The 15,204-nt window shown below is 39.3% G+C and overlaps 1 protein-coding gene across 1 annotated transcript; it reads right to left on the reverse strand.

The window, feature by feature from the left end:
* Positions 1-9,689: 9,689 nt before the first annotated feature.
* hoxc12a (homeobox C12a) lies at positions 9,690-11,867 on the reverse strand. Its single transcript, XM_015032791.1, has 2 exons — positions 11,141-11,867; positions 9,690-10,003 (listed from the first exon to the last, which is right to left on the reverse strand). The coding sequence occupies exons 1-2, from the start codon at positions 11,739-11,741 to the stop codon at positions 9,765-9,767; spliced, it is 840 nt and encodes a 279-aa protein (XP_014888277.1). The 5' UTR covers positions 11,742-11,867; the 3' UTR covers positions 9,690-9,764.
* Positions 11,868-15,204: the final 3,337 nt, after the last annotated feature.

Below are 15,204 nucleotides of genomic sequence, written 5' to 3' on the forward strand. Positions count from 1 at the left end.
ATTATTATTATTATTATTATTATTATTATTATTATTTAAAAGAAAATAATCCGATCATGTACATGACTTCTTTCTGATAGGTGTCTCTACCCCGACGCTTACTATAAAGAGAACCAGAAGGATTCTATCTGTTTCTTAATTTCTCACATATATGTTGACATTTATCAGTGGTTGACAGACGGACACACTTAAAAAAGAAAGAAAGAAAAAAAAAACTCCCGTAAAATGAAAGGTTTGGAGGGAAAAAGAGCAGCTGCGTGTGATTTCAGACTTTTAATTGTACTGCTGAGCCCCATCTTTGAGTCTTTATAGACTGATACAGTTACAAGGCGAAATTAATACGACGCCCCATTGTTTCTGATCACAGGGAACTTCCTAAACAGACTCTTAAATCCTAACCCAATAATGCAGGCGTTCTATTAAACTCCCTTGACACACGTGTTGCTGAAAAATCTGCTAAAAGAAAGACTTTCTATATTTTATTGTTCTTATTATTTTGATTTCCAATAGTAAAAGAAAAAAAAAAAAAAAAAAAGAGCAACATGGTCAAGATCTGAGAGTTGGAAACTTGGAGTTTAAAACGTGGCAATGGCTTTAACTTGTTTACTACCTCCAGCAAACAAAAGGTTGTCTCACATGATGCTTCCTGCATCCAAGTACAAAGAAAGCAGACAGCTGTCCAGACACAGCACTTGAATTTGACCACTAAAATCCTCTCTACGTCCAACCATAAAACTCCGAATGACTGCAGTAACGCTAAATCCCCTTTGTTCCATAGAAAACCATTAACGCGGAGAATGAGAGGAATTTGGATTTCAGTAAACTAATATATTCTATTCTGCATTTCAAAAATAGAGTGAAGTTGCTAATTTAAAAAAAATGTTCATGATTTATTCTCTCTCTCTCTCTCTCTCTCTCTCTCTCTCTCTCTCTCTGTCTCTTTCCCTCTTTACAAATAGGCAAATTCAGATTTCTCGATTTTTAAATGCAAATCTGAATTTTCGTGTCTTGGAATGCATGTGCAACGTGCTAAAAAGACTCGTGAAAAAGAAGTAGAGGAAAAATAATACTGAGTTGTCTGCGCCTCTGAATGCACAGCTGCCGATTTACTTTGTCGTGGGTTCAAATCATCAAGCGTAGCTATGGAAATATTTGTGTAAAAAACACTGGCCTTGAGGCTTCTCATTCAAGATACATGCTGCTGCTGCTGCTGCTGCTGTTGCTTTGGTTTCTGCATTTGCGAAATCATGAATTTTACATAAAAATGCTTTTCGTTTTTTACCTTGCTGCAATAAATGAAATGCACTAAGTTAAACATGCAAGTACTTACAGTGACGGCAAATAATTTTTAAACTAATATTATTTGGCAGCTGACAATAATAAAATAAATATTGCTTGTCTAATTTTCTATGAAACAAATAATATGCATGAAGCAGCAATAAAATGTTTTATTTTTTGTTTATTTCTCTAGACGGTAAAAGCACTAAGACAGACAGACCAAAACAACATTGTCAATTCATTTCTCCATCATCATCTTTCCAATGATGCGTATTAATGCTGCATTAATAAGTAATGCCGCAGTATGAATAAGCAATGCAACAATAAAATCCAAGCATCAAAGCCTCTAATCAAGACAAGAAGAGAAGGGAGGTGGAAAAGGAAATCATTTCAGTCTGTTTACTAAGTTTTTAAATGTCAGGGAAACAAGCGCTCCTCTTGTTTTCAAGTCGCCGCATGTGTCATAACGTGGTAGAATATGACCACTACTTGGCAAAATCCGATTTCCGAGGGTTTTAAAAACACCGACTTTTCTCGCCTGGGCGCACTCAGACCATCAGTCAAAGAATAAAGCTTCAGCATGTGTTCATTTCTCTGGAGGACAAACTCAGTGAGCAATAGGACCCGGGAATGTTTCATTATGCTGCACCAAATATGAGTAGAGGATGTGGCAGCCGGTTTGCAGGCAAAGTTCTCCTCAGCTGACTTGATCCGCAGCAGCTTCTTCTTCTTCTTCTTCTTCAATACAGAAAGGAAGCGACTCCCTGATTAACAATATCATGGGAGTAGAGTTCAGGAAACTGTCATGATAATTTGTTGACTGCTTTTTGCCATGCGTTCGTCTTAAATATCACAGTTGAAGCACTAACTTTAACGACTGTGTCTGAGGAATTTAAGCTACGTATCGCTACTAAGCACCATAATTAAAATGGTTAACCTAGGTGTCACCCGGAGGAACTAAAAAAAAAAAAAAAATGACGCCTCCTAAATATTATAATGTTTTGGCTTTGTGGTTATAAATCCTTCCCCCAAATGATACAGCTCTCACACACACACATGCACACCAACGCACTCACAATGAGCTAAGTTCACCAAGACGCTGCTGCAAAGCCCGCTGAAGTCATGGCTAAATGTGGGAAGCCTTGTGTAATCATATCACCGTCCCCTCATGGCCCAAGGTTTAATTGGATGTAAGTCGGGCAGTTAAATTCAGCTGAGAGTGCTGCAAATTGTTTCAAGCATTACACTAAAGAACCCACTCTCCTCTTTTCTTTTTCATCATTTTATTTCAATTTATTATAACATTTTGACAGTGAATGCATCACTCTGCAGAACATGTGGTGGCAACAGTTGCAGACAACACAGAGGCGCATATTGCTGTTCCATTTGGAGCGATCTCCAGAGTATATTTCACATTCAACCACACGGACATAAAGCTTTCACAACAATGTGTTAAGTTTTTTATTAGAAGTATTAAATGATTTCACATCACAAGGAATCACCACGCGCAGGAACTCCCTGTCTCTAGTTCTGGTTTTATTTAGGCTTCCCGGGAAAAAAAATAAAAATAAAAAAATAAAATAAAATCAGAAAACTTTCTGAACCGGCTGAAATCAGAACAGAACAGATGTGTATCTATGTATTTTTGACCAGATTTAATAGAGAAAATAACCAACATTAAAAAAAATAAAATACTTTTGCTACAGGCGCCCAGTTTCACTGTCAGTTCAATTGTAAGAAAGGACAGAAAAAAAGAGAAATAGAACAAATTCTTGAACTGATGAGCACTCCGGGCTAAGGCCTGTCACATGCCGATATAGTTAAAAATATATTTGTAGACGCGCCCTTAATTGAAGGCTGCACAACTTGTAAACGCATGGCTTATCCTCTTGAAATTCTAAATAATTTTTAGAAGATGCTACCATTGCTTGGATAATAGCGCAATTATAAGTGAATAAGTGCATGAACATTTTAAAAAGTGGAAAATTATGCCCACCATTTGACATATTTTGAATTTTATATGATGAGCTCGCACCTTTCCCCCCCAAATTTTAAATTAAATCTGAATTTGAGCTGTCAATCACCTCTACATCCGTTGACTAACTTGACTTGATTAATTTAAAACATGTCTTAATGTCTTAATTGGGTTATTACAAGGAGGCGAGAGAAAAACAAATAGCCATGAGACAAACCGAGACATAAAAAAGTCTTCTTTTCAGTCCAGTCTGGTTGGCTTCTTTCGTGTCAGAGTCAAATATATTCTTTTTCGTGTTCGGCGCCGCCGTTGAATTCGAATGGTTCATAATGTGAGCTCTAAATAGATGCTCCGCGCTTTGAATGCTTCCGATATCACTAAAAATGGCTCCCTGCTTGTCCACCGCTATTGCTCGCTGTGCAGACTGAGACGCTCGAGCAAAAAGAGGCAGTAAGCAAAACAACTCCCTGAGAATTGTATACCTGTATTATTGTAGGCTAACACTGTGACCAAAGCTACACTTCATGTGCCTTGAAACAGTGCGAATTAATTCTTTTTTGAGCAGGTGATGTCAAACGTGCATTTATATATATAAAAAAGTAGCTTCCAGCAGGTACCGCACGTTCAAGCTGGCCGCCCCCAGCATACTTGACCTTCATCATGGTTACGTGGAGGCCCAAACGCATCAGACGGTCCTTATCCAAAAAAAAAAGATATTTCTAAAAGCAAAACAAGACAAAATCCCATGCAATTCTTGTGAAGAATCTAATCTAAACACAAAAAAACTAACTTAATTACAAGTTGCACATTGATTATGACGGGTCCCAGATAAAAGCTGCAAAAAGTAAATAAATAAACGCCAAAATCAGAAAGACTGGAGTGCTGATTTGAAATTGTGATACACAAATCGATTAGGAGCGCATATCCGCCATAGACACTTGGGATAAAAAGGGGTAAAGCTGCTTTTGTGGCGCCACCGAAACCCTCACGGCCTACTTCCGGATTTTTGTTGTACGCCTGTCGCCCCTGAAAAAACAAATTAATAAGATGCCACGTTTCAGGCAAAACAGAAACGCGGGCGCATGGAGGACTCATTTCAAATCATTCTAAAATCAATACATAACAGCTCCGTGCGACGTAAAAAGATATGGATCTGCAACTTTAAGTATCCTACCTATCCTGTCTTTATCACATTAACACTCTTCTTTGAAACAATCACGGCCATTCCTGCAGTCTTGTTCACGCTGCTTCACACACACACACACACACACACACACACACTCACACACACACACACACACACACACACACACACACACGCACACGCGCGCGCGCGCGCACGTACACACCTCACACGCACGCACCACTCTCCAAACAGAAACACTTTACCAGGAATAACACTGCTTTCTGTTTCTCTGGCCAGCTTTGTGCCATAAACGGAAGACGGGGCGGCGGGGGACGTAGACCGCATGCCACACAAGTTCTCTGCGAAGGGCACTGTGAAGCTCACTGACCTTTGGGACGCGGAGACTGGCCGCCATAAAAAGATTTAGCCAGTCTCAAAGTCAAAAGTCCTCAAGAGCAGTGAAAGAGAGATTGTAAAAAACCTGCAAACCCTAATATCCGAAGCTCGAGCGCGCAGACAAGAGACAACCTGCCTTTAGTTAACAGCTACTCCTCACTTCAATTTTTAACATATGTAGACATATCATTCCGTTAGCGTTTTGCTTAGCTTAGTGCAACATAGAAAGTACTGTCGACAGAGTCCGTGGTATGCGTGAAATGTTTCTAGCAAAAGCCACAAGGAAAGTTAAGAATAAAATCATCAGATCCGCTAGTTCCAAGAGAAATATGTTCAACCGAACAGAAGTCCAGTCAAAGCCCTCCTCGCCAAGTATTTCTGCAACAATAATCCAACCAATTTATACACCATTACTGGCCTGAAAATTAAGCCGGCGTTTAATCACAGCGGGGAAACACAATGACGGTGTGCTCAGCTTGCTTGGATGCCCACGCGTTCCCCCTCACAATCCCAAATGCATTCGGCTAAATAAATTATGTTAATTGTTTCTGTTCAAGACCCGAATTCCTCAGTTTACTGAACAGTAATCTGTTGCTGTTTGTTACAAATCATGACAATTGGATAATCTGATTTCTTCCTTTTCCGTCTTCCATCCACAGTTTCAACAACAAAAAAATAATATAATGTCAAGTTCAAAAGCATGAAGACGCAGCTTTTGGAACCTACTTCTGCAGAGTTCTCACAGCTTGAATTCAATTTTGCATGAATCAGTGAAACCTATTTGTGCCCCCCGTTTACTATGAAGGATTTATTCCAAACAATAGAAGTGATCCTGAACTTCATTATGTACGTTTTGCACATTTTGTTTTGCCTCCAACTAATTGGAGAAGGTAGTGCACAGAGTCAGGAAATCACATTGAACAAATGAAAAACATTCTAATACCGACATGTTTATTATTATTATTATTATTATTATTATTATTATTATTATTATTATTATTATTATTAATCTAAATGCATCACATTCCGGAATAAATCAGAATCTTCTCCTATGTTCAGACAGTTTAATCATTTAACTGACATACTTAACTGAAGCTTAGAAAAAAAAAAAAAATAAATAAAAATAAAATAAATTGTGCATTACGGATTGTGCACGGATTTATTCTCCATTGCTAAAGAGACTAATTCGAGTTTATTTGCTGGAATATGTCTTTACGTACCTCTTAAAAATTGTGTAGACAAGTAAAAGGATTTTTCAGCTCATCTCTAATCCAACGCTTAACTGAGCATCTGGGAGCTATTTTTCTTTAAAATCCAAAACTAGAGTTTGACATTCGCTTTTGCATCACCTTTTGATTCAACCTATTACACTCCATGAAATCATCCTAGGACAAATATAAAACTCATACACGCTTATCAAGAAAATTCTAAAAACCGTGTATTTTAGATTTAATAGACTATTTGCTGTGATTATTATGAATATTTCGTGGGACACGTTGTGCCAGCATGCATGAATGGAGACATCACTTTTAATTTGTTTTAATAGGGATGTTGCAATACTTATATGGATTTTCACACTTGCTCAGTCAAGGCTATTGTGCAACACAATGACGAATTTATTGAGTGATATTTTTTTTTTTTTTTTTTGAGGTTTGTTGTTAACACTCAAACCGGAAAATGTAGTTCGCCACGAGGCAAGGCAAACAGCTATCAAAGGCTTCCGAAAACTGCAAAAACGCCGGTATGAAAACAATAAAACTACTGTAATACACAATCTGCAATGGACCGAAGCCTATATTATAACGCCCATCACAGAGCATTGTCATATAATGAGAGAAAGAAATCTTACACTCGCATTTATAAGGAGAGTTGTGGGTAGAATGCAAAGATGAGTATGACATTCAGTGGTTTGGTTGCAGAAGCAGCCTTTCACAGTTCACTGCAATGGCAACATCTGATCGGAACACTGACACTGCACAAAGATTTCTTTTATTTTTCAGGAAACACACTTCACTTAACTGAGACTGCTAGCAGCTTAATACAAACGCGCTGTTTTTTAGATGACAGAAAAAAACACAGCTCAGCAAGTGTGTGGCTTTACACTTCACTGCCAGCAGGGAGAGTCTTAGCAGAGCTTACAAGATATAATCTTCTGCGGGTTAAAAACACAGAGAAAGAATGTTCAACCGGTATTATTTAATTAAAAGAAAACAAACAAACAAAAAATCCCGCTTCGATATAGAATTATTACGCGTTTACATCGCTCAGGAAAACCGCAGAGACGCACAAGTAGTGACCAGCCCGAAAGGTCTTATACATATATGGAGCACTGGGGTGTAACCCTATTACTGGTTTACAGAGCTATTGCGTGTTTAGCTGTGAGGTTATAGGCTTGTAGCAAAGCAGTGACACTGATCAGGTCAAACTTGAGGGGTTTTAAAAAGACTGATTTTTTTTTTTTTTTTTTTTTACTCATAAGAAAAGCACGTTTCCACAAAGTACGTATTAAAGGTTATTGCAACATAGGGTGTACAACGTAAACCTAATCGCCATTTTGCATGGTCACTTATATCAGAGCTACCTATAACCTATTTTTGTATTTCTGTCGGCCATAGTAAAATTAGGCCAACCTGTGTGGGCTCCTATGTAGCATGCATTTGAAAGCTTGAGCCACACGCCAACAAAACATTTTCTCAGATACCTCGAACTGACCGGTTAATCTTCAAATCTGCATTTAATTGTGGTTATATATATATTTTTTTAAGTTCTAGGTCAGATCTTAATAAAACTATCCCAGCAGAGAAACTGATTTTTTTTTTTTTTTGTAGGCTGAATATGCAGCGAGGTACCGTGCAATAACAGACTGATGTAACACCAATAAACGTTTCAATATTCTGTTTATTGAAGACCTTACGCATATACATTCATATCAGTATTACTTTTACAAGACAACGTAGCAATCCTTACAAGCGCAAAGAAAGGAATGCAGTGGGGTGGGCGACATCATGAAAGGTACGATCATGGACAACTATTACACTAAAACAGAGTTCTTTTTAACATGTCGTGAATGGTAAAAAATAACAAAATTTTATTTATTTATTTTTTTTAAATCCATTCTGAATGTCGGCCTATACATTCTCACCAACCCCTTACAGTTACAAACTGGCTACATAGAGAGAGGTATAGTTATGGAATGCTGTATTGTACAAGACGATCAGTAACATAAAGCACTATTACATAGCGATAAAGGATCCTCAAAAAAGGATGCGAATACCAATAATGATTATATCTTAATTTTACAGAGTTATACACGAGGACAAAGTAAGGACGGAGACTATACTGCAAGTACATTAGGTCGGCCTAAGCGGCTCCCCGTCCCTGCAACATAATAATAATAATAATAATAATAATAATAATAATAATAATAATAATAATAATAATAATACATTCGTCGAAGGCGTTTATTTAAAAAGCTTTTTAATATTAATGGTTTTGATTTGTTCAAAAAAAGAAAGGGTACAAAAAGTCACCTACAGAAAAAGTGGCCCGCAGAATACCACTTGTAGCACTTTCACATCAATAACATGCTGCAAACATTTTTTTTATTTTTTTTTTTTATTTTTAGCTTACTCATAATATATAACAGATAATACACTGCGGTCACACCCAAGTCCAAGGGCGAGCACACTCGAAGGCCTGAAACTTCTTAAAAATTATTATTATTTTTTTTATTCTATCTGCTTACTTTATATGTACATTTTGTAATTATCACGAGCACCAACACGTTTCAGAAATGCTCCTTTTGGCCTGAAACCGTACATCCGCCACAGTATGTGAGTGACAGCTGGCGGACTGAGATGAACTGCCACGCAATAATTTCTACTGTTAAGTCACCCAATTCACGCATCCTTCGTGAGTTTTCGCTGGCATAAGTTCTGAACTTTCTTCTGTTGTAGCAGCTCCAGGACCGTTTTCGAACGGTGAAAATTCACGCAGGACTCAGTGGTTTGTTGTTAAGACAAGCTGAGAGGTAACAAAAGAAGTAGAATAATAATACTACGACTATAGCCGCAGGCGGAGGTGGGTGCGGAGGTGGGGGTTTTTATATATATATATATATATATATATATATATATATATATATATATATATATATATATATATATATATATATATATATATATATATATAAAATTGCTTGCACTCATTTCTTTTGTTTTAATCCTCAGTGCGCAGTCTGTCAGGCTCGGCTGTACTGCTGTAAATTCCGTTGCTGTGTTATATTTATGTGTTTGTTATACTTGCCTCTCCTCTGTCATGCAGAGACCCAGACTTCTAGCACTCCTGCCCGTGACCGTGAACGTGCACACACAGAAAAGAAAACATGGGAATCACTCCTCTTGAGCAACAAATTACACGATTGGACGCAGAAAACAGCCGGGATGGATTTTTTTTCTTTTCTTTTTTCCCTTCTTCAGGTCTTAACTGAAGATATTATAAAGACATTACAGCGCGGATTCGTTGCAGTCAGGCTGTCTGACCTCGCAGATATTTTTAGGCCCAAATCTTAAGATTTCTGCCTCGACCTCTTCTACGCCTTCATCTCTCAGGCTAAAACAGAATGAATGTTGTCATATTGCCTCAAAAAATATGCTTTGGTGGTTCAAAGGCGGGGAGTGGGGGGATACACAGATAAAACACATTTTCACAGCTTTTGTGCCATTACACCACGCCTCAAGGCTCACTGATGTGCATCTTATATGACGCCATTTAATGGCTTGTTTTGAAGGGGTGGGGGAGAACCGTTAGAGATAATCCAGCAAAAAGGATCTAATGATAGCCTGCAATGTGAATAAAGATGGATATATGAGTGCATGCATTGAAAGAAGACCTAAGGGAGCGTAGTAGGCTTGGCTTTTTTTTCTTCTTCTTCTTCCTTTTTTTTTTTTTTACTGCTTATCGGATCACCTTTCTATATCCCGAATCTCTCTAAAAGTAGGCCAAAGCTTGCTCCCTCAACATGAGTCTCTTTTTCTTCATCCTGCGGTTCTGGAACCAGATCTTCACTTGTTGGTCACTGAGGTTCAGCCGGTCAGAGAGCTCCCTCCGCCGCTGCCGGGTGATGAACTCGTTCAGCATGAATTCCCCTTCGAGCTCCGCCAGCTGGAGCTTGGAGTAGGGTTTGCGCTTCTTTCTGGTCCGAGTGTGCATCGGGTACCACGGGGCACCTGGAGGAGAGGAGACGAGGAGAAAGAGGTTGAAGAGGACGGATGAGGTGGAGGAGGAGGAAGGGGGTCAAGGAGCAGATTAGTCAACACAGTTAGGCTACAAAACCACGGTCATCTTCAAGGTTATGGCGACGCTACGGGGGCATCTGTTGTCTTAGAGGGGGACAGGTCACTCTGACAATCGCTTAAGCCATAAATGGGCGCAATTAGAGCGCAAATTGTGTCATATGGTGATGCAACATTACACAGTTGGAGAGAGTTGGGATGTTTTTTTGTTGTTGTTTTTTTCGCAAAAACTGCATTGTGTATGTATAATGATAACCAGTGCAAGCTGCACGATTCTACAAAAGTTGGACCTGTTTTGGTCTAGTCTGATGATTGCTTCAGTGTCTCTGAACATTTTCACCAGAATGCATTTATTTTATCTTTTCTTTCATTGCCCAGCACAGAGGATGCCACAGTTAGTTAAAGCGCAGCTTTGCATCGCAGGAAGTTTTATTGTTGCAGTTAAAACAGCATTAAAGCAATAACTAAGCCGTACCTACAGCATTTACCTTAACTTTTCTTCTGTTTTTTTTGTCTTTGTTTTGTTTTTTTGTTTTTGTGTGCTAGTTTCAGGAGCACGTTAAACAGCTCAAGTTCAAAACGACAGATATTAATTCTGTTTACGAGTCATTAAAGAGGACAAACTCTCTCCCTCTTGTCTTTTCGACGCAGTCAACCAAAGTGACTCCTCTTTAAGTCAGTTCACTGATTTGTGCTTGAACAGTGAAAGAAGGCAGCAAAATCAGCTCACCTAAGCTGCGGAAATATGATGATCTCAGCTGAATGTTTTGCCCCCCCCCCACAAAAAATAAAAAATAAAAAAAAAATATGGAGACACCTATAGTTCAGCAGGGGTTTTCTGGGATTGCTCGCAACCACATGGTGCATGGGGTATTTTAGGGCAACCCCTAGTGGCGTGTGCGCACCACGCATGTTTCCTGCAGCCTGAAAAGGCTGCAAGATGTGCATCAAAATAACAATCCCTCCCTAAGGCGAATATAGCTGCAGCCATATTAAATAAAATCAAAAAGTAACAACACGTTTATTGCACCACTATTCATCTAAAATGTCCAGATAAGAAAAAGCACCCACCTCCGCCTGCGGCTATGTTGCCTGAATGGCTTCCCGGTGACACCAGGGTCTGTGTGTCGCTGGATGGAGGCTTGCCGCCCTCATTCAGCAGAGAGGAGCTGGAGTCGGACTCCATCGACTGACAGGACGGCGGATCCTGCGTGAGCTGCTCCGTCCCATACTCATATTTGGAGAAGGCAACGCCGCCCGCAATCCCAGCGTGCATCCCGTGGTCAGATGTTAGGGAAGATGCGTCCCTTGCCCTGTCCTCCCGTTTGAGGCTGCCGCTGCCGCCGCCGCCGCCGCCCCCCGAGCAGATCTCTCTGTTCCCGTTGTTGTAGTAACACTTGCCCTCCTCTGGTCTGGTGATCTCACACGACCGATTGAAGGAAGGGTTAATAGACACGGGGCTGCTAAAGTAGGATTGAGAGTATCCATTGCACGGCTCCGAAGGGTTCCACGGGAGGGAGCAAACATTGTCCCTTCTCGGGTAGGAGAGAGACGGTAGCCCCGCCAGCTGTCCCCCTGAGGCTCTAAAATTCGGAAAGTAAAACGTGTCTCCCGTGTGGATGTTTACCAGAGGTCCCACAAACCCTGGATTAAGGAGATTATGCTCGCCCATTTCCGCGGGCCCGACCAACAGCTTCTAGTTTATTGCAATCTGACATTTAACATAGTTAAACCTGGAGCCGCGCCTGATTGGTTATCCCGGCACCACGTGGCCAGGCTAAGTTGTGCTTCACATGGTACCACCCACTTGGTCCATCTCAGACAAAACAAAACATTAACTTCTGTATTACAACGGTTTATAAGCTTTTTAAAAAATACTATAAACCTTTTATTTAAAATGTAGAGTCTTGTTTTTCTCCCCCCTCTCTCTCTCTGTGAGCCCAGAAGGGAGTCTCTTTTCCATTTGCACAAGTGGAACTGTCCACGGCCTCGTTTAATATCTTTATATGCTGGCAAAAGTTTTTTTTTCTTATGAAAACTATTTTTTCTTCAGCGAGAGGGTGCGTATACGACTTCTTGTTTTCTAACAAATTATGGTTGAATTTTGTGTCACATAAAATCGTGATGCCCCAATTTACAAGCTTGTTTTAAGAAAAAGACTGATCCTCATTGCTCATATTTACAGTAACAGGGTCAGCGAGTTGAAGCCACTGGGTCTGTAAAAAAGAAGAAGAAGAAGAAGAAGAAGAGGAGGAAGAGGAAGAAAAAGACGAAGAAGACGATATTCTACAAGGTTACTTTAAGAGCGTATATTTCACATCATATTCTCTAGTACACCTCACATGAGCAACTTTAACAGATACCTCCAATAAACGTTGCTGGCCAAACTCTGGTGGGATAGTTACACCTCTCGCAATTCTTTTATATGAATTTTACAAGATATCAGAGGGCACTTAACTGATTCAATCAGCGGAGAGGCCCTCTGCTTTATATCGCACTAATTAGTTGATTTAGAAGCGGGTGTGAGGACACCGAGCAAATATGGAGGCAGACAAGAAACTCACCTTTTAATTTCAATGCACATTGTCAACAGATACAAAAAAGGGTGTTTGATAAAGGAGATTTTATACAAATCCTGTAAAGTACTGTTTCAGAAGTTTACAACGCGTTTGGTCATCAGTCTGTCACGCAACTCGCACTAAAGCGGTGAAGTCTAACTTCTGAAATCTCTCCTTGTGACCAAGCACCCTCACAACACCTCTTTATTTTTGTAAAAATTTTTTTAAAAAAATCCAGGACGATTTTTTTTTTTTTTTTTTTTTTTTTTTACAGAACTTGCTCCAATGCTCAGTCAAGATATTGATATCAACAGATGTCATGTATGGCTCTGCGATGTTAGTCGCCGTTGAAAAAAGAGAAAGAAAGTAAAATAACGTCATGGAAAATTCTTCTGATTTGGAGAAAGTGAAGGGAAAGAGCATGAACAAATAATTTAATATTGTAATGTGTTTCAATTTCTTAAAGGCTGCCAAGGACGCGGGTGCAGCGTTAATTCAAGTTCAAGACGCAGAGTCACGGTGCGTTGAACTTGATGTTGAACTCTAATACTCTATCTTAAAGGTAATGCAAATTACTTTCACATAGACAAACCAATTGAAAGCCAGCATTTTTTTTATTTTTATATATTTTGCAGAATATATTGGGGATAAACAGTCGCAATTCTCATGGAGCACGTTCAAAATGTATTTATGTTGCAGAAAACACGACTCTTTTAAATAAATAGGTAAATCCACAGGTAACAGAAACATGACATAGTTAATAATAATTTAAAACAAACCTCATTCAATCACCTGATTATGCATTTAAGGGTAATGGAAAATGCGCATGGCAGCCAGAGAGTTGCACATGCGTGCTAGATAGCCCTAGTTCAACGCTACAAAATTTGCCAATGAGGTGTTATGTGAGAACACCAACATTCATTTAAACACTTGTTTGGGAACGACTTGCAAGTCAGCCGATATGTGATAGCCGTATCTGTCACTTTTGACCATGCATCCTCTCTCAGCCCAAAGGCACGGAGCCGCGCTCAGGCCTTAAATAGCAAGACAAATATCAGATGTTTTTTTAACAGGACAGGCTGCTGAGTCTCAGCCTTCGCCGCAGCTCCTATCACTGCACATTCTTTCATCTAGTTAGTGAGTCTCGCAATGCGTGCAGCGCGTTAGTCCAACATAATATGAGAGCGCAGCTATGGCACTTAGCGGCTTCTCGTGTTGTCGGAACGGCTAGCAAGAAGCAACACGGTGCGGTGTGGTGATGGCAACAAAAAGCGACCGTGCATATGAGTAAGGTGCAGGCTGGTAGCAGCCGCTTTACCTCGGGGGAGAAGAAGAGGCAATGTGTTGCACCTCCCAGCCTCGTCTCTCCACGCCTCCGGTCCACAGATCCAAACAAATGCGTGTCTGCACAGGAAGTCTCCAGGCTCTGCTACAGTCCCATATCTGACCCCGATATGTAATAAAACAATACAAAAAAAAAATTCTTCTTGGTAAAATATAATGGCAAACGGAGCACTGTCAAGGTCACTGTCTAGTACACTGTCTGCTCCTTATTGAAATTAGCCAACTGGAATCCCCCCGTCCTGCCTAGACGGGGCAATAGCCTAAACAAAGGCCTTTTCTTCCTTCTTTTCTCTCTTTGATTTTCTGCAGGCAGGTTTCCACAGTTATTGCCCTATGGAAGCTTTGTAGAAAGCCTTCCTTAAGAAACTAACTTACTGGGGAAAGATAAAGTATGCACAGAAATGTCAATATTCTCAGCTGAAAAGTTTGGATATTTTTTAATTTAATGATTTACAACTACCAACAGCAAACCATGTTTTTTTTCTTTACACCAAATACATTTATCCAGGGATACTGAGCACCAGAAAAACAAAAAACAAAAAACAAACAAAATAAAAAACACTACCAAACAAAATTACTACAATACTCCGTGTAAGTAATTAAATAATGGGAGCATAAACGGACACATTTTAAACATCAAAACTAAAACAAACTCTTAATAATTTAGCTATTATGCAGAATCAAGGAAACCGTCACCAAAAGCAAGCCGTTTTTCATTGCTTTGACCAAAATAAAAAAAAAAAAAGTTGAACTTGACAGTGAGAAAAATAAAATAAAATCTTGGTATAAAAACATGGCGACCTAATTTTCAAACATGAATAATTTATGTTTATATTTAAATCTGTTGCTCCAAAATTTCAAATTCAGATAGAGAAATTAAAGCGCTGTTTGTTTGTTTCCCGGGACTCCATGTGTTTGTGTGTATGTGGGCGCGTGCGTGCGTACGTGTCTGTGTTGTGTGTGTGTGTGTGTGTGTGTGTGTGTGTGTGTGTGTGTGTGTGTGTGTGTGTGTTTAATGTTTCCTCGGTAATAATATTTGTAAACACGTCTATATGTAAGATTCCTCATTATCATTGTAATAAATATTTAATTAAGTTGAAAATTGCATAACTTTTCTAAACTTTTTATGTTATTATATCTTTATTGATACACGTGCATCTCACGGAAACACAGGGTCTGACTTTTAAGACAACTTGACAGCATTGTTAAAAGAAATAGCAATATTGTTATAAA

This window comes from Poecilia latipinna, unplaced genomic scaffold (genome assembly GCF_001443285.1).
Source record: "Poecilia latipinna isolate Pla-1442-1.1 unplaced genomic scaffold, P_latipinna-1.0 Scaffold250, whole genome shotgun sequence".
Classification (NCBI taxonomy): Eukaryota; Metazoa; Chordata; class Actinopteri; order Cyprinodontiformes; family Poeciliidae; genus Poecilia; species Poecilia latipinna.

Coding starts and splice junctions, on each gene's coding strand:
- hoxc12a (XM_015032791.1), bottom strand. CDS start 11,741: ATGGGCGAGCATAATCTCCTTAATCCAGGGTTTGTGGGACCTCTGGTA. Junction 10,004..11,140: donor CAACATAGCCGCAGGCGGAG/GTGGGTGCTTTT, acceptor CCTCTCCTCCAG/GTGCCCCGTGGTACCCGATG.